Genomic DNA, 19,416 nt, shown 5'->3' with positions numbered 1-19,416 from the left:
CAAATGTCCAGGTACCGTGGCCTAGCTGAATTGGCACATAGATTAACCATCACCTAACTGGTTGTTGGGATTCCCATTGCCCGATTAGCTGCAGAACTTCAGCTCCGCACCTGCTGCAGGCAGCCTTGGGAAGGGCAATTTGTTGTAGAGAGTTTAACCCCATTCCGTTGGTCCCTGGATCCCCTTCCTGGTGCACGTGTGTGGTGAGTTGAGTGGAGTGGACACATCAGTGTAGTCACTGCAGCCTCAAGTCCCAAGCTCGGGTCATGGAAGGGCTTTCTGCAGGCTGCACAGGAGAAGAGGACATCCCCTTGTTTAGGGATGACCAGGGCTTCTTTGCCTTTGATCTTGGGGAGTAAGCCTTTTGCTTGACTTCCCCTTTCTTCCTCTGTCCCTTTGTCTCCAGTTGGAAGTGCATATGGGAAGTGGCCTGTTTGCTTTTAGCCACCGGGCGGATGGCAGACACCCTGGATGAGTCCCGGTGACACTGCGGCTTTGCTTTGATCGGGGCCGCAGTGCTGCTTGGAGGAGTTTGCATGGTCTGTGGTTCACGGACCACGTTCCTAGAAAAAGGAAATGCACTGAGGTGAGGAAACAGCCGGCCTAGTTGAGAAACTTGATCAGGGACGTGTGTATATATTGTTCTCTGGCTGCTTCCTGTCCTTCCCCCCTTGCTTTATCTCCTGCGTCTCTCCTGGGTGTGAGGATTTCATTGTTGGCTCCTTTTACAGGAAGTGCTTACTTTGAGGCACAGCTCCACGCCAGTGCCCGCTGCAGCAGGGTGCTACATCAACGTCTGCACAACTAAATTCTGGGCTGTATCTCCCCTGGCTGAGTATTTGTCCTTATTCTCTGCCAGCGATAGCGCTGAGAACAAAGATGCTTTTAGCCTCATGCAGGAGGTTGCATCGCTCCTTTTCATGTTTCCCATTCACCCTCATCTGAAAAGTCAGCTCTTGCCAAGGCGATACTTCATCTTCTCATCCTCCTGAGCTGACATCCTTCCTGCATTCTCAAAGCTGGGAATCAACTAAATATTTGTCTGAATTGTAGACTTCAACTCTTCACCCTGGATCAAAGGTGTCCTATTTGAAATGCAGAGTCCTACGGAAGCGTTGGTCAGGCTGGCCCCTCCAGGTGAATCCTCCTCACTCTGGCTGGATGTCTGGGAGGAGGTGGGAGAAGTAGGTGGTAAAAGGGAGGGAAAGCTACGTGTAGAGCTTTCTCTTTCTCGAAACAGGCTAGACTGATTAGTGCGTTTCGACCTTTTGACCATAAAGGCTTGCATTTATTACTTTTCCCTCGAAGACGCTGTTTCTCAACTTTAAAAATTATTGTTTGCCTAAGGAGAAAAGTTAAATTCAGTTTGAATTCTCTTTAAGGAGAAAAATGAAATACTAAGGCATAATGATTCTGTGGGGTAGTGTTGAACCTTGGAGGACTCCAGACTCTTCTCTTTTTCTTTTTAAAATTGAGATACAATTCACATACCATGAATTTCATCCTTTTAAAGTGTATAATTACAATTCAGTAGTTGTGCAGTCATCACCACCATCTAATTCTGGAACATTTTTATCACCCCCCCGAAAAAAAAATTGTGTACCTATTTGCAGTCACTCTCCAGTGGTCCTGTCCCTGGGAGCCACTAATCTACTTTCCAACTCTACAGATTTGTCTGATTTGAATATTTCATACAAATAGAATCATATAATATGTGACCTTTAGTGATTGGCTTCCTAGACTTAGCATAATGTATTCAAGATTCATCTACATTGTAACATGTATCAGTTCTTCATTCCCTTTCATGGCTGAATAATATCCCATTGTATGGATATATACATTTTATTTATCCATTTATCTGTTGATGGACATTTGGGGTATTTCTACTCATTGGCTATTATGAATAATGCTGCTATGAACACTTGTGTACTTGTGTTGTGTGTAGATGTATATTTTTAGTTCTCTTAGGTATATACCTAGGAGTGGAATTTCTGGGTTCTTTGGAAACTCTGTTTAGCTTTTTGAGGAACTGATGAACTCTTCCAAGGAGGGTGCACCCTGTTACATTTCTACCAGCAGTGTACTGGGGTTCTGATTTCTCAACATCCTCAACATTTGTTATTGTCCATCTTTCTTTTTTTTTTGGTCACGCTTCATGGCATGTGAGATATTAGTTCCCTGACAGGGACTGAACCCGATTGGCAGTGAAAGCGTGGAGTCCTAACCACTGGACCACCAGGAAATTCCCTATTGTCCATCTTTTTGATTTTAGCCATCCTAGTTGAGGATGAAGTATCTCATTGTAGTGATTTTTTTTTTTTAATTTATTTTTGGCTGCGTTGGGTCTTCGTTGCTGCACGCGGGCTTTCTCTAGTTGCGACGAGCCGGGGCTACTCTTCGTTGCAGTGCATGGGCTTCTCATTGCGGTGGCTTCTCTTGTGGAGCTCGGGCTCTAGGCGTGCGGGCTTTAGTAGTTGTGGCACACGGGCTCAGTAGTTGTGGCTTGCGGGCTCTAGAGTGCAGGCTCAGTAGTTGTGGCACACGGGCTTAATTGTTCCACGGCACGTGAGATCTTCCCGGACCAGGCCTCGAACCCGTGTCCCCTGCATTGGCAGTCGGATTTTTAACCATTGCGCCACCAGGGGAGTCCATCTCATTGTAGTTTTGATTTGCATTTCTCTAATAACGAATGGTGTTGAGCATCTTTTCAAGTGCTATTGCCACTTGTATATTTTCTTTGGGGAAATGTCCAGTCAGATCTGTTGCCCATTTTTAAATTGGGTATTTGTCTTTTTATTGTTGAGTTGTGGGAATTCTTTATATATTGTGGATACAAATCTCTTATCAGATACATGATTTGCAAATATTTTCTCCCATTTTGTGGGTTGTCTTTTCACTTTCTTGCAAGTGTTCTTTGAAGCACAAATTTTTTTAAAAAATAAATTTATTTATTTAATTAATTTATTTTTGGCTGTGTTGGGTCTTTCTTGCTGCCCGTGGGCTTTCTCTAGTTGCGACGAGCGGGGGCTACTCTTTGTTGTGGTGCACAGTCTTCTCATTGTGGTGGCTTCTCTTATTGCGGAGCACGGGCTCTAGGCACATGGGCTTCAGTAGTTGTGGCTCTTGGGCTCTAGAGCGTAGGCTCAGTAGTTGTGGCGCATGGGCTTAGTTGCTCTGTGGCATGTGGGATCTTCCTGGACCAGAGCTCTAACCCGTGTCCCCTGCGTTGGCAGGAGGATTCTTTTTTTTTTTTTTTTTTTTGCGGTACACGGGCCTCTCACTGTTGTGGCCTCTCCCGTTGCGGAGCACAGGCTCCGGACGCGCAGGCTCAGCGGCCATGGCTCACGGGCCCAGCCGCTTCGCGGCATGTGGGATCTTCCCGGACCGGGGTACAAAACGGCGTCCCCTGCATCGGCAGGTGGACTCTCAACCACGGCGCCACCAGGGAAGCCCCTGGTAGGAGGATTCTTAACCACCGCGTCACCAGGGAAGTCCCACTCAAAAATTTTGATGAAGTCCAATTTATTTATTTTTTTCTTTTGTTGCTTGTACTTTTGGTGTCTTATCTGAGAAACCAGTGCCTGATCCAAGGTCGTGACGATTTACATCTATGTTTTCTTCGAAGAATTTTGTAGTTTTAGCTCTTACATTGAGGATTTGATCCATTTTCAGTTAATTTTGTACCTGGTAATACATGGTGTGAGATAGGGGTACATCTTCATTCTTCTGCATGTGGATATCTGGTTGTACCAGCATAGTTGTTGAAAAGATGATTCTTTCCCTTTGAGTTGTCTTGGGAACCTTGTCCAAAATCAGTCATCTGCCAATGTATATGTTTATTTCTATACTCTCAGTTCTATTCCATTGATCTATATGTTTATCTTGATGCCAGTTACCCTGACTTTTATTTATTTATTTATTTATGGGCCCTGACTTTTAGCAGTGTTTTTTTTTTTGGTACGCGGGCCTCTCACTGTTGTGGCCTGTCCCGTTGCGGAGCACAGGCTCCGGACGTGCAAGCTCAGCGGCCATGGCTCACGGGCCCAGCCGCTCCGCAGCATGTGGGATCCTCCCGGACCGGGGCACGAACCTGTATCCCCTGCATTGGCAGGCGGACTCTCAACCACTGCGCCACCAGGGAAGCCCGGCCCTGACTTTTAAATCCCAGGTTTCCTGGATAAGAAGTAACCTCAGGGCCAAAGTTCCTTGGCTTGTGGGAATTCCCCTTACCTCTGTAGGTTCAGGATTTACCCTGGCATTTGGCCCGGAAGTTCTTCATTATGTAGTCAATTGTCCCGTGCTTTTGAAATGATGTTTTCTTTATTTATCCAGCATTTACTTATTTATTTATTTATTGCTGAGTCGGGTCTTAGTTGTGGCACTTGGGCTCTGTAGTTGTGGCACGGACTCAGTAGTTGCAGCACAAGGGCTTAGTTGCCCTGTGACACGTGGGATCTTGGTTCCCCGACCAGGGATTGATTCTGCATCCCCTGCATTGGAAGGCAGATTCTTAACCACTGGACCACCAGGGAAGTCCATATCCAGCATTTTAAAATTGTTTTCAGCAAGAGTTAGTTCTAAAAACCTAACCTAACAATATAAAAAATGGAATTCAAAAGTATATATCTCTGATCATGAAATTTGGGGCAGGACATCCCTGAGAAGATTTTGGGAAGTAGGGAAATTATTCATGGCATCTTGGAAAAGGACCACTATATTCAATATTGCTTTTAAAGGCACATTTTAATAATAGCAGTTTCCATTAATTAAACACTTTTTCTGTCCCAAGCTTTCTACTGGGGGCATTACATAAACTCTTTTAATTTCATTAACATAACAAACCTATACAATGATGCGTACTATCATTATTCCTGTTTTATGAAATGAAGAAGCTGAGACTTGAGAGGTTCTGAGACGATTAGCAGAGTTTGACCCAGACCCAGATCTAGGGCTCCAGAGCCAGGCTCCCAACCCCAAGGGGCTCCCCTTCTTGTCCCAGTCTCAAATTTTTTCATAAACACTGGAAGGCTTAAAGCAGGGGCCCCCAACCCTTGGACCACTGACCGGTACTGGTCCATTGCCTGTTAGGAACCAGGCCACACAGCAGGAGGTGAGCGAGCGGTGGATGGGCGAGTGAAGCTTCATCTGTATTTATAGCCGCTCCCCGCCACTTGCATTACTGCCTGAGCTCCGCCTCCTGTCAGCATTAGGGTGAGTTGTATAATTATCTCATTGTATATTACCGTGTAATAATAATAGAAATAAAGTGCACAATAACTGTAATGTGCTTCAGTCATCCCGAAACCATCCCCCCTACTCCGGTCCGTGGAAAAATTGTCTTCCACGAAACTGGTCCCTGGTGCCAAGAAGTTTGGGGACCGCTGGCTTAAAGGACTGGCTTTGTCTACTCTCATTTTCCCTGTCCCCCTTGTGGTGGAAATGTGAACTGCGACAGGTCAGAGCTCTCTGGAGACAGTTGCTCTCACATTCAGGAATCAATGGGAAGCATGTTTAAACTTCTGATTCCTGGGCTGCAACTCCAGAGAGTCTGAAGCACCAGACAGAGAGTAGTGCCCAGAAACATGAAGTTTTCATCTGCTCCCGGGGAGTTCTGTTGCAGTGGGTCTTGGACCCCACTTTGAGAAAAGCTGATCTAAGGGTGAATGAATATCCATGAATCATTGGATATTGCAGGCTTGTTCTCTCCTATATCCTGTTAGTGAAGGGCAAGTTTATGTCTTTCCAGTATGTAGGGAATGGCCCTTTCCCCTTTTAGTCCCTTGAAAAGCAGTTAAGACTTTAATTACTTTTAAATGAGAGAGTACATCTAGTGCTGTTAGGTAGAAATGAGAATGTTTGAACCAGGACATCTTTGATGTTAAAATGTACTATCCAGTAATTCATTGTTTGACTGTAATATAGTGGTGGGAGTTGAAGGGAAAAGTAAAGTATCTGGTTATTTTAGAGAAGAAAAATCTCATCCTGCCTTTCTTCCTCCTCCCTCACCCACTTCTTCTCAGATTGTGAAGTGGTCGGATTGTTGCTTGCCGTTAGCTTGCAGACCTGGGGATCCTTATCAGTTAATCGCCAGAGCAAGTGTGGATGACTTCAGCAAGCTGGGAGTGGCGTTCCTTGAAGATAGACTCCAGGTGGCTAATGGACTGATACCCCAAAAGATCGTTTGTAAGTCATCTTAGGAAATGTTTTCATCATAGCAGTATGCCATTAGTTACAAGCTTAAGGACTGCTGTTTGGTATGACTTAAGGGCAATGCTTATCCGCAGCTTAATTCAGCCAGCAGTTTGGATAGAACCATAATAGTATAACATTCATACGTGTGTCAGTTATTTTTTTTGAGGTGCTTATCCCTGACTATATCATTAGTGCTTTTCAAATTCTTAAACAAGGATTTCCCATAATTGCATTGTTCCTGAAATGGCATGCAAATTTAGAACCCATATAATATTTATTTCACACACTCTAATACAGTATAACTGGTTTCTAGACCATAGTTCAACTGAATGGAAGGCATAGCCAGTGTTACTATGAAGTTCTAAATCTAACAGTTTTTTTAACTTAAAACATATATACTACATCATTTTGGGACACATCTTTTTTCAGGAAACACGCAAAATTTTCTTCCTGAATTAGGCTTAAAAGTAGGATTTCCATGTCCATGTAAGTCTTTTTTATGTCTATGTATACACATATATAATTTTAATTAATTAATTAATGAATTAATTTCACTCCCGGCGGCGTTGGGTCTTCGTTGCTGCTCACAGGCTTTCTCCAGTTGCGGAGAGCAGAGGCCACTCCCCACTGCGGTGCACGGGCCCCTCACTGTGGTGGTCCCCCCACCATTGCGGAGCATGGGGTTCAGGCACATGGGCCCCAGCGGTTGTGGCACGCAGGCTCAGTAGTTGTGGCTCGTGGGCTCTAGAGTGCAGGCTCAGTAGTTGTGGCTCATGGGCTTAGTTGCTCCGTGGCATGTGGGATCCTCCCGGACCAGGGCTCAAACCCATGTCCCCTGCACTGACAGGTGGACTCCCAACCACTGCACCCCAGGGAAGCCGATGTACACATATACTTTTAAAGTTTTATTTTATTGAAGTATAATTGACTTACAAGGAAGTTTTCTTTTGTATCTTGAGCCAATGAGTGTCACCAGCTCTGGAAATTTGCGAAAATCACTTCATTTCCCCATTGGCCATGTGCATGTGCCTAATACCATGCCAGATGTTTAGCAAGTGCTCAGTTAATGTTTTTTGAATCAGTGATTGTAAACTTATATTCCATACCTGGGTCAAGATACTGGCAAGATCCTTCTCCCCGGTTGATCCAATGAAGTGTCCTGAGAGTGGCTTTTTCCTGGGGCGTGCGTGGATTGACTCTAGCTATGTGCCTTGTTTTTGAGTTTCATTATCCTATAGGAGATTGATAGCCACAAAATTGAATCTATGAGCAAGTGGACAAAATCACCTCTCCGAATCTCACTTTCTTCACCAGACAATAAGGGGGTCTGAGGTGTTCCGGTCTGTACGGGAAAGGTGTGGAAACGTGCGAGTTTACTCGGGATTGTCAGGGGCACTCCCCTAGCAGGTGGGAGCAGCTACGTGGTTCCCAAAGGAGGCCTCAGAGGTGGGGGTGGGAGGAATGAGGGCTGCGCTGGAATGTAGGTCGTGCAGCGCAGAGAGCGCCCTGAGGTTCTGAGCTGAGCTGCGTGACAAAGCGGAGGGTTGATGGCTTGTCTTCTCTGTTCTCTTTAGCTGTCCACTTGCACGACTCTGCTCTGAAGGAACTTAAGGACCAGGCCTCAGACACGCCAGCCCAGCTCCTAGAGCCCCAGCCGGAACCTTCTGTTGAGGGCAAGCCTGAGCTGGAGGCTATGGAGCACGTTGGCAGAGAGGACCACCAGGTTCTGGGTTCCGCACCCACGCAGGGGCAAGGCGGTGCCCCTGGGGGCGAGCCTGCCGGGGAGAGCGACAGAGGCGTGGGCTCCGTCGAGCACTGTCACCTCCATCTTTCTAGCTGCCACGAGTGTCTGGAGCTTGAGAACAGCACCATCGAATCCGTCAAGTTTGCTTCTGCAGAGGACATTCCAGATCTTCCCTACGACTACAGCAGTGGTTTGGAGGGTATCGCGTATGACCTCTGCCCCAAGAGAGAACAGAGGAGGGTCAACCTCACGGGAAAGGCACCCAACATCCTTCTCTACGTGGGGTCCGACTCCCAGGACGCCCTGGACCGGCTCCAGCAAGTCCGGTCAGCTCTGGCCGACTGCGTGGACACCAACTGTTACACTCTCTACCACCTGCCGCTGGAAAGTGCTCTCAGGGACCCATGGCCAGACAACTGCCTGTTGGTGGTCATTGCCACGAGGGAGTCCGTCCCTGAGGACCTGTCCCGGAGGTTCATGGCCTATCTTTCTCAGGGAGGGAAGGTCCTGGGCCTGTCATCGCCCTTCACGCTTGCTGGCTTCCAGGTGACCAGGAAGGCCGCACTGCAGGACACAGTCCAGAGCTTGGTTTTCTGCAAGGCGGACTGGAGCCAGGTGAGGCTCAGCGTCCTGAGTAGCGGCTGCATTTACGAGGGAGGCCCTGGGGAGCCGCTCAGCCTGGGCAAGCTCCAGGGCCACCTGGACAACAAGGACGAGGACAGGCTGATTGTGCAAGTGCCTTTCGGAACACATGGAGGAGAAGCTGTTCTTTGCCAGGTACGCAGGCCGGCATCCATGTCAGGATCTTTGGGTCTCTTTGATTGGATACGCTCTCGAAGGACGGACTTTGCAAGGTTGGAGAGTCTGTGTGCTGGGGGGGGTACTTCTGACTTTTGGCTGGGAATTTCTGCTGATGGTGAGTAGCAGGCTTTCCTGTGGATATCCTGTTTCACCAAAATACTTGTGATGGAGGAACGAGGCAGAAGGTATTATGGCTAATTAAAGATGGCTGGTTAACCAAGAATTAGCCAAAACTTGTTTCTTGTCTTGATCTATACACTGGTAATACTCCTTCTAAAATCCATCAGTCCCCACTCTCTTGCCTCAAAGCACACTTCAGTTAATATAATCGAACTGTTATTTAATGAAGGGAATTGAGTGCCTTGGGGTGGTAATTGCAAACAGTAGTAACTATCGCATTAAAACATTGTCAGCGGTTTCTGTGACTGCGCACCAACTGCTGGGATAGTGAGTGTGGAAAACACCTTCAGGTCCTCAGTTCCTTTATGATTTGTCAGTCTTAAAATCTAAGTGTTGAGAACAGTTTCAAATAAGAGAATATTGAAGTGATTTCGATTTATAGCAAATGAATACGTAGGTAAGAAAAAATGGAAACAGATAAAAGGAAAATTTTACTTCCCTTCCCGTGCTAAGGGGGCTCCTTTGGTTCATCTGCTGTTTCTCTCTCCCCCCACCCCCACCCCGCATTCTTTTTTCTTTTGAGCTTTCTGTTTGTTTAAGCAAATGGTAGCAGGATAGACTACTTCAGAATTCTTGATCATTTACTGCAAATCTTTTAATGCCTTTGGGCAAAAGTTTTTTTTTTCCTTTTTGAACATTTACTTATTTAGCTGCTCTGGGTCTTAGTTGTGGCATGCAGGATCTTTCAGTGGTGGCATGCGGGATATAGTTCCCTGACCAGGGGTTGAACCTGGGCCCCCTGAATTGGGAGTGCGGAGTCTTAACCACTGGACCACCAGGGAAGTCCCCAGGCAGGTTTTTGTTAGAGTTTAGATGAACACTCATCCTTAAGCATTTGATGATCTTATGATTATTTTTTACTTTTTGGCTGCACTGCACGGCATGTGGGATCTTAGTTCCCTGACCAGGGATCAAACCTGCGCCCCCTGCAATGGAAGTGCGGAGTCTTAACCACTGGACCGCCAGGGAAGTCCCTGATGATCTGATGAGAAGACTAAGTTGATGTAGATAGTTTGCCCAGAATGGTTCCCAGGATGAGTGTTAACAGATTTTGTTTTGTTATAAGGATCTTTTTATTGAGTTAGCGAATTATTTCCTTTTTTTTTTTTTTGGTATGGTTTCATTTCATATGCTGTGCGTCTCTCCAGCCCTCCTAGAAATTAAGTCTCTTGGGTTTTCTGACCAAACATTCTTTAAGGCGGCATGAACGTGTTCGCAGATGAACATGTACAATGCATGTTCATCGCAGATGAAGATGTACAGCACAAGCAGGTTTCATGTGGGCTGCAAACTACATGAATTAGTTTTTGGAGGCCTAATGAAGTTCCTCTTATCTTTTTGTCTGCAAATATGGTAACTATAGTAACTCAGAAAATCCACTTAAAAACCTGACTTCCTAGAGCCTCATTTCAGCTTTCAGCAGTGAATTTGACCACCCCTGTGCACAGACTTGTACTAGAAAATTGATTCGGCACTGTGGGCGATCCATTTCTCCGAGTTACATAGCAAATCTGCTTGCTGTGCCATTTAAATTGACCCCGTTACTGTCATAAAATTTGATATGCATGCATTGCCCTAGGATAAAAGGCAACATGATGCAGCTTCAGAAATCAGATGCAGGGGATTAGAATGTCATTTTTGATTTTAAATGACTTCCAGTCTCTGTGTGACACGGTCACTGTTTTCTCCTCAGGCTTGTGTCACTACCATACCTTGCTGCCGAGATCAACCAATAAATATTAGCACAGGCTGGTTAGTTTCCTCTTTCCCTGTTCGATTTCATAGTCTTCATTTTTGTAATAAATGGGGCAGTGATGTAACCCAGTAAGAGGAGGACTTCAAGGACAAAACAAACCACAGCTGCTCAGTAGGTGGTGGTCTCACAGCCAGGGAGCTGACACGGAGACCTTAGGCAAGGCATTCGTCGTCGTACAGAAAAAGGAAATTTTGATGGACTTTTCTGCTGATCAGATTTGCAGGGAAAGCTTAAGGCTGTGGGTTAATGCTGACATTCGATGTATCAAATGGACCAGGAGTTTGGCATGAAGTTGTGCAAATAGAGCCTGTGAAATGGATTTGAAATATTTTGTGTTCTTATTAGCTTAGCACATAGCAGAAGTGGTTCTACTTTTATGGCAGAGTTTCTCAACCATGGCACTGTTGAGATTTCGGACCGGTTCCTCCTTTGTTGTGGGGTCGTTTTAGCAGCACTGCCTGCTAGATGCCAGTAGCACGCACCATCCTGTCTGTGACTGGAGACGTTTTTAGTTTTGGCTTTGGGGCTTGTCTAAATGCCTTAATTTTAGACGAAGCCAGGTTACAGAAATGGGCCCATCACTATGGTAACAGCGTCACAGCCAGAGGACCAGGAGGGTGGGTGTGGCACACACATGCGCTGGTGGCCGTTTTTTTTTTTAAGAAGATGTTGGGGGTAGGAGTTTATTCATTTTATTTATTTATTTTTGCTGTGTTGGGTCTTCATTTCTGTGCGAGGGCTTCCTCTAGTTGTGGCAAGCGGGGGCCACTCTTCATCGCGGTGTGTGGGCCTCTCTTGTTGCGGAGCACAGGCTCCAGACGCGCAGGCTCAGTAGTTGTGGCTCACGGGCCTAGTTGCTCCGCGGCATGTGGGATCCTCCCAGACCAGGGCTCGAACCCGTGTCCCCTGCATTAGGAGGCAGATTCTCAACCACTGCGCCACCAGGCAAGCCCTGGTGGCCGTTTTGAGGTGCAGAGCCAGACGGCCTCTCTTCTCGCTGCTGTCGTAGAAGCACCTAACCTTGAAACCGACGATCACACTTCGCCCACAATGTCGACAGCTGTGCTTTCTCTCACCTCCTGGAATCCGGAGGCCTGCTCGTAGAGGGAGCTCTCCTTTTCATCCTCGGCATCTCTCACTTGTGACAGGGACTTCTGTAGCACCCTACCCTGGGTGTATTCACTCAGCCCAGGGAGTACATTGGCCATTAACCACACTCGCCCCCCTCCTTGGGCCCAGGTGGGGACAGAACTTGGCTCTTTTGATTTCTGCCACACGTAAGAGGTAATCTCCGGACAGTCACGTGCTCAGGTGAATTAAACGTGACCCGTTGCCATGCTGACCGTCCGTCCCAGCACTGGCTTTGACCCCTGGAGATGAGAGGCACACGTTTTGGGTAAGAATGCACGGTAGAAGGACACACAGTAGGATTCATATACCTTAAAGGAGTTCGCTTTTATGCCTCCTTCCTTTCCTAGGGCTGTTTAGAGGACAGACTCCCCTGCTGCTCGTGGGCAACAGGCTCGGTTGTGGGTGAAGCAGGCAGCCCTCAGCTGGCCCGCTGGAATGTGGGGACTCTGCTGGACAGTCCTCTGCAAACTTTTCAGATTGGCTTCAACTTTCAACAATTGGATTGTTTTAGATGGTATATTTGGGCAGTATTTTTGTTTTGGTTAAGACTTGAGTGGGAATTGAGAGACTTTAAGTTGCCTGAAGGCTGACACTATACTTTTTTAAAATAAATAATTAATTTATTTATTGTTGGCTGCATTAGGTCTTTGGTGCTGCGCGCGGGCTTTTCTTTAGTTGTGTCGAGCGGGGGCTACTCTTCGTTGCAGTGTGTGGGCTTCTCATCGCGGTGGCTTCTCTTGTTGTGGAGCACGGGCTCTAGGTGCGCGGGCTTCAGTAGTTGTGGCTCACGGGCTCTACAGTGCAGGCTCAGTAGTTGTAGCGCACGGGTTTAGTTGCTCCGCGGCATGTGGGATCTTCCCGGACCAGGGCTCAAGCCCCTGTCCCCTGCATTGGCAGGTGGATTCCTAACCACTGCACCACCGGGGAAGCCCCTAGCACTATACTTTTCATTTTATTATAATGTTCTTATAATGTCAGCCGGGTGCTCTGCAGGCAGTGGAATCCCACAGCTGACCCCTGGCAAAAGCAAAGTAAAATAAAACATGGTCAGTTTGCCCTTCTGAGTACTGAGTATTCTGGTATCCTCCAGGCGCTAATGCCCAGTTAAAATCTCATCTCAACAGAGCCAAAAGTTCTAGTACCTTCCTTCATACCAAAACACAGACCATTGATAGGAAGGTTCTAGTTTGAGTCAGCTAGAAGTTCTGGTATGTTGGGATCTCAGTTCCCTGACCAGGGATCGAACCCACGCCCCCTGCAGTGGAAGTGTGGAGTCTTGACCACTGGACTGCCAGGGAAGTCCCAGAACTACTTTAATTTTAACTGTACAACAAAGCCTGAACTAAATACATGAAATTCCAAGTCTTATCAGGGGAAGGAGGGAGGTGGGGCAGCCCTTTCTCGAATCCGCCAAACCCCATTCCTCTATGTGTATTCCTGCAAACACTCTTAAAGCGGTGACTAAGGCCACTCCTGTCCCCAGGAGTTATGACCAGTAGGTGGAATAGAAGCTTCGAGCATGACCCACTGTGCCTCCCCCAGTTCAGCGGCAACTGTACTTGGGTCCTCAGCACAACAATGTTCCTAAACGTTTGTCATCGTTTAACCGAGTTAAGTGACTTGCCCAAGGTCCCATGACTGATTAGTGATAAAATTCGGGACCTGGAAAGTTACTATCCGGGGTCATTTCCACCAGATCTTTTCAGCCACGATTTTAATGGGCTCCCTCGAATCTTTTTTTTTTTTGCGGTACGCAGGCCTCTCACTGCTGTGGCCTCTCCCGTTGCGGAGCACAGGCTCCGGACGCGCAGGCTCAGCGGCTACGGCTCACGGGCCCAGCCGCTCCGCAGCATGTGGGATCTTCCCGGACCGGGGCACGAACCCGCGTCCCCTGCATCGGCAGGTGGACTCTCAACCACTGTGCCACCAGGGAAGCCCCCCTCGAATCTTTTTATTGCTTGTTGTTCCCTCCCAAATATTCAGGTTCCAGGTTTATATACTGTTGACAATTAGGATTCATGTTCAAGTTTTCAGAACAAGTAGTAAAGCCACTGCTTTTCTTTACGTCGCTAAGTGCCTCTGATTTACATCGTGGTGTCTTTTTCCCTCAGGTGCACCTGGAACTACCTCCCAGCTCTCCAGTAGTGCAAACACAAGAGGATTTTAACCTGCTCAAATCAAGCAATTTTAGAAGATACGAAGTCCTTAAGGAGATCCTGACGACGCTTGGCCTAAGCTGTGATGCAAAACACGTTCCTGCCTTAACGCCTCTTTACTTGCTGTCGGCAGCTGAGGTGAGTGCTCGGCTGGGAAGGGACCTCCTCAGGTGCCCTTCTTCCAAACGGTGACCCTTCCCTCAGTCGTTGCCTTGCAGTGGGTTTCAATTTTGTTTTCTGTTTTGATTTTCCATTTCTATTTTGACTTCAGGTTTTGAAACCGTCTTAAAGTTGTCCAAGTATAACTAATTTCTTTGGTGTTTTATGTAAGGGAGGGAGAGAAGAACATTGGAGTTTAGAGGGAGTTGTGTCTTAAAGTTATGTGGCCCATTCCACTTGAGGGGGGAAAAGGTCACTCTTCTATGTGTCAAGAGTGTATTTGGAAACCGCAGTTTATTCAGTTGGGATTAAAAGCCTTTGTTTTGATTTGGACCTTCCTCAGGGAATCTTTGGACGGGGAAATCACAACTTTTGTTTCTTTTGTGCTGAAGTCTGCCATCTTGTGGCAGAAGGGGCTCTGGATTTCAGTTGATATCTTTTACTTTTGTGTAAAGGGAAAATGTCATGGAGTTGGGATCCTATGTATTCAGGAATTTTCCTGGCCTTTTGTCTGCATTTGATGTCTGTGGCTGCTACCTGGTTGGGCAGGTTGCCACATTCTCCAGGTGTGTCTTCTCAATCTTTTTGCTTTGCCAAGCTGTCAATTTCTTGTTGATTGTGGTAAATTATTTTGTGGGACTATCTCTGTCTCCCCTAAATGGGGAAATTTGTGAGTTTAGTGATGTAACTGTATAGTTTCGGCAAATACCTAATAGTCCAGGTGACTCTAAGCACCAAACTTCCCTGCTTTACCTGGAAAAGAACAAATTATACCCTCTCTCCGAACCGTTTTAAAAGAGGAGGAATTCTCTTTTGGGTTATTCTCTGTCCCTTAGCAAACTTACTTTTCAGAAGAGACTAGAGCTATGAGTTCTCTGGGTGGGATGTGCTCACTTGGGGGAAGACATATAGAATCTGAGAGCATTTAGGATTTGGAAACCTTACAGAATTATTTGAGGACTAGATGAAATTGTATATATGGAAGTTCTGTGTAAATTGTATTATTTAAACCTTAGTCCAGGGACTTCCCTGGTGGCGCAGTGGCTAAGAATCTGCCTGCCAATGCAGGGGACACGGGTTCAATCCCTAGTCCAGGAAGATCCCACATGCCACAAAGCAACTAAGCCCGTGTGCCACAACTACTGAGCCTGCGCTCTGGAGCCCGTGAGCCACAACTACTGAAGCCCGTGCGCCTAGAGCCCGTGCTCTGCAACAGGAGAAGCTACTGCAATGAGAAGGCCATGCACCGCAACAAAGAGTATCCCCCGCTCACCGCAACTAGAGAAAGTCAGTGCGCGGCAACAAAGACCCAACACAGCCACAAACAAACAAAAAACCCCATTAAACACCTTAGTGCAATTATTATTATTATGTTATTGGTGTTGTTGGGAGATTGAATAAGTTAAAAGTGTATAATGTGCCTAATAATGGCCTGGTGCCTGGTCTAAAACGACTAAGTAATTTTTTTTTTTTTTTGTAAATTTATTTATTTTATTTTACTTATTTTATCTTTGGCTGTGTTGGGTCTTCGTTGCTGCGCGTGGGCTTTTCTCTGGTTGCGGCGAGCGGGGGCTACTCTTCGTTGCTGTGTGCAGGCTTCTCATTGCGGTGGCTTCTCTCGTTGTGGAGCACGGGCTCTAGGCGCACGGGTTTCAGTAGTCGTGGCACGTGGGCTCAGTAGCTGTGGCTCGTGGACTCTAGAGCACAGGCTCAGTAGTTGTGGCACACGGGCTTAGTTGCTCTGCGGCATGTGGGATCTTCCCGGACCAGGGCTTGAACCCATGTCCCCTGCATTGGCAGGCGGATTCTTAACCACTGCGCCACGAGCGAAGCCCTGCCCTCTTCTTAATGGGTGTTCTTGGGGATTGATGGTATGACTTTCGTTTGCACCTTCATCTCAGGCCTCAAAGCTCCACATCATTTATCTCTGTTTTATGTGTTAATAGAAGGAGAAGCAACAGCTCTGTTCTGCGATTTATTAAAAAGTATCAAAATAAAGCCAGTCCTCAGAGCTTCAACACTTAAAGAGGACCCATTTATAGACCACCCCACCCACCTTGGAAGGATGGGGCAGAGCCTTTAGGGTGAGGGTTTCTGGTCCCTAGGGGAGGTGGCTGTCACTCTCCTAGACCTTCTCTCTCCCTCCTTTCCTGAGCGTGGAGGGCTGAGGCTGGACTTGTGAGGGGTGCCTGCCTGCTCTGAGGTCAGGGAGCGAGCTAGACCCAGGCTCGCCCCTGGCAGTGCTCCCTGACCTTTCCCGTGAGTTCTTGTCATCATGCTGGTCTTGGGACTTGGGCCTCCTGACTCTCGGACGTCGCAATGGAGAGGAAAGAGTGACCTGCTCTCTTGTTATTGTCCTGTGAGCAGAGGTTTGGAATTCTAGGTTTTCCCATCTCCTTTAGAATGGGCATAACCTGAAATAGCTAAGGCTTTGTATTGTGTGTCTGTGTGTGTTACAATACACAGTAGATGCTTCATATTTTTGTCCTTCTGGCTCTTTAAACTGCCTGGGGGTGGGAGGATACATTTTCTCCCATTCATTCGTAACCCCCATTCACAAACCATGGGAATGCAAAGCTTGAACAATACTAAAGCAAATATTTATTCTATATACACATACATAAACACGCCACACAGACCCCAAGCCGACCAAGCCCTTTATTGTATAAACACTTTGGAAAAGTGTCATTTTGAGCGATGTTCACGTCTCATTGCGGGCCCTCCACTTGGTCTGGTTGATCTTAGGTATCTATCCTGTGGACTGTTTTCCCTCCCAACTGCTTCTCTCTGAATTCTGCTTTACTTTGGGAGCCCAAGGAACTGAGTGCATGAATGAAAGTATGATTGTTACATATATATATCCTTATTTCTTTTTTTTTTTTTTTGCGGTACGTGGGCCTCTCACTGCTGTGGCCTTTCCTGTTGTGGAGCACAGGCTCCGGACGTGCAGGCTCAGCGGCCATGGCTCACGGGCCCAGCCGCTCCGCGGCATGTGGAGTCTTCCCGGACCAGGGCACGAACCCGTGTCCCCTGCATCGGCAGGCGGACTCTCAACCACTGCGCCACCAGGGAAGCCCCTGTGTATCCTTACTTCTTAATGTTTATTAGCTCCTCTTAGAAGACCCTGAATCTGCTGTAGAAGGAAGTGTAAGAATTCAGGGTTTTAGAAGTGTGTTTTCCTGGAATACAAGTGCTCTGAATGCTTATTGTGCAAGTGTAAAGGTGGCTACTCACCAACTGTGCTGGTCTTTCTGGAGGCAGCTGGGCGAGGCCTCCTCGTCTTTCTGATACCGAGACATTTCGGAACACCTTCCCGTCATTGTGCTGGTGGCTGAGTATTATAGATACGGATGCCAGATTGGGAATGGAATGGGATCGTACTTTCTATTCTGAGCCTTCTTAATCGATCTCCTTGCTCCCCATGGAATTAAGTTACACGGAGAGGATCCTGGCATCCCGTCACCTGTTACATACGGCCCGTCTTTAGGTTTCTCACCTGCCTTTTGGGTTAGATGCCTGTGCTGGCTGTTCTTTTTCTTTCTTTCTTTTTCTCACATCTTTATTGGAGTATAATTACAATGGTGTGTTAGTTTCTGCTGTATAACAAAGTGAATCAGCTATTCATACACATATATCCCCATATCTCCTCCCTCTTGCGTCTCCCTCCCTCCCACCCTATCCCACCCCTCTAGGTGGTCACAAAGCACCGAGCTGATCTCCCTGTGCTATGAGGCTGCTTCCCACTAGCTATCTATTTGACATTTGGTAGTGTATATATGTCCATGCCACTCTCATTTCATCCCAGCTTACCCTCCCCCCCACCCGCCACCTCGCGTCCTCAAGTCCATTCTCTACGTCTGCGTCTTTATTCCTGTCCTGCCCCTAGGTTCTTCAGAACCTTTTTTTTTTAAATTCCATATATATGCGTTAGCATATGGTATTTGTTTTTCTCTTTCTGACTTACTTCATCTGTGTGACAGATTCTAGGTCCATCCACCTCCCTGGCTCTCTGCTTCTTGCTTCCTGTAAAATACTCTGTGCTATTGGGGATCAGAGATCTCTCACCACACGGTGTCGCTGCTGAGCCAGGCTGCCCGGTGAGCATGCAGAACTATATCCTAGAACTATAAAGTGGCTCTTCAGATATTTGCTTTTTTTTTCTCTCTACATCAGTTTTGCATAGTATAATTTAGTAATTTTCCATTATATCGGTGGCGCTTTTTCTGGGCCTGTAGAAATTATTTCATAGTCACAGTTAATAATATTCATCTTTCATTAAACATTTACTGTGTACTAGGTACTATTATAGGATAGACTGTGGAAGAACAAAATAAACACACTAGTTATCTAAATAGTTTTACTGCATACCAGCTGTGTTTATACAGTTTGGTGCCTGGAGACTCGCTCTTTATACCAAATAGCACAGAAGATTTATGAGGCATCTGTGTGCTTCCATATTACAGTGATATAAATGGAAAAAAGATAGCATGTGATCCAAGTAGAAAAAACAACATTCACCCAAAGTACAGTCAGCCCTTGGCATTTGCTGGAGGTGTGTTTCTGAGACCTTCGTTGACACCCAGGCACCACAGTAGCATGTGATTTCGCTATAAAATCCAGTCACATGTGACTTCATAAGTGTCACCATGCATGACACCATGGGGAAACAAGGCTCCACTGAGGTGCAGATGCTGGGTGGCCCAGCTGGACTTCTCTGACCGAGGTCTTCCCATTTAATCGAATCTCCCAGGGGCAGGATTGAAATTCAGGCTTCCACAAAATTATGATATGTTGTAAACCATAAAATGCACGAGCACACATACACCACACACATATGTCCACAGAAAAAAGACTGGAAGGAAATACAGTATATATGGGGGATATATTTCAACAAGCTCTGAATATCTGATTTCCTATCTATTCCACTGTGGTCTGGGTTTCCTTTGGTGAGATGCAGGCTCAAGTTTCAGCAAAATGTCAGCAGTCTATGGTGACACATCAGCCTCATTTACGAAAAGAGATACTAAAACAGTGACAGTATTTTTCTTCTAAGCTCTTTTACAAATTCATGTTTTTTGTTGTTTTTTTTTTGCGGTACGCGGGCCTCTCACTGCTGTGGCCTCTCCCATTGCGGAGCACAGGCTCCGGACGCGCAGGCTCAGCGGCCATGGCTCACGGGCCCAGCCGCTCCGCGGCACGTGGGATCCTCCCGGACTGGGGCACGAACCCATGTCCCCTGCATCGGCAGGCGGACTCTCAACCACTGCGCCACCGGGGAAGCCCCAAATTTATGTTTG

At 46.8% G+C, this 19,416-nt stretch overlaps 1 protein-coding gene across 1 annotated transcript in view; it reads left to right on the top strand.

The window, feature by feature from the left end:
- Positions 1–19,416, top strand: part of HLCS (holocarboxylase synthetase) — a 198,168-nt gene that overhangs the window by 12,998 nt on the left and 165,754 nt on the right. The window contains exons 3-5 of the mRNA XM_067739458.1: positions 6,021–6,183; positions 7,767–8,713; positions 13,916–14,098. Of these exons, the coding sequence (XP_067595559.1) occupies positions 6,021–6,183; positions 7,767–8,713; positions 13,916–14,098 (1,293 nt within the window). The remainder of the gene's footprint in view (positions 1–6,020; positions 6,184–7,766; positions 8,714–13,915; positions 14,099–19,416) is intronic.

The sequence above is a fragment of the Pseudorca crassidens genome, chromosome 5 (assembly GCF_039906515.1).
Source record: "Pseudorca crassidens isolate mPseCra1 chromosome 5, mPseCra1.hap1, whole genome shotgun sequence".
NCBI lineage: Eukaryota > Metazoa > Chordata > Mammalia > Artiodactyla > Delphinidae > Pseudorca > Pseudorca crassidens.
The sequence above is the reverse complement of the archived record's forward strand: the minus strand, read 5'-3'. Positions and strand labels throughout refer to the sequence as shown.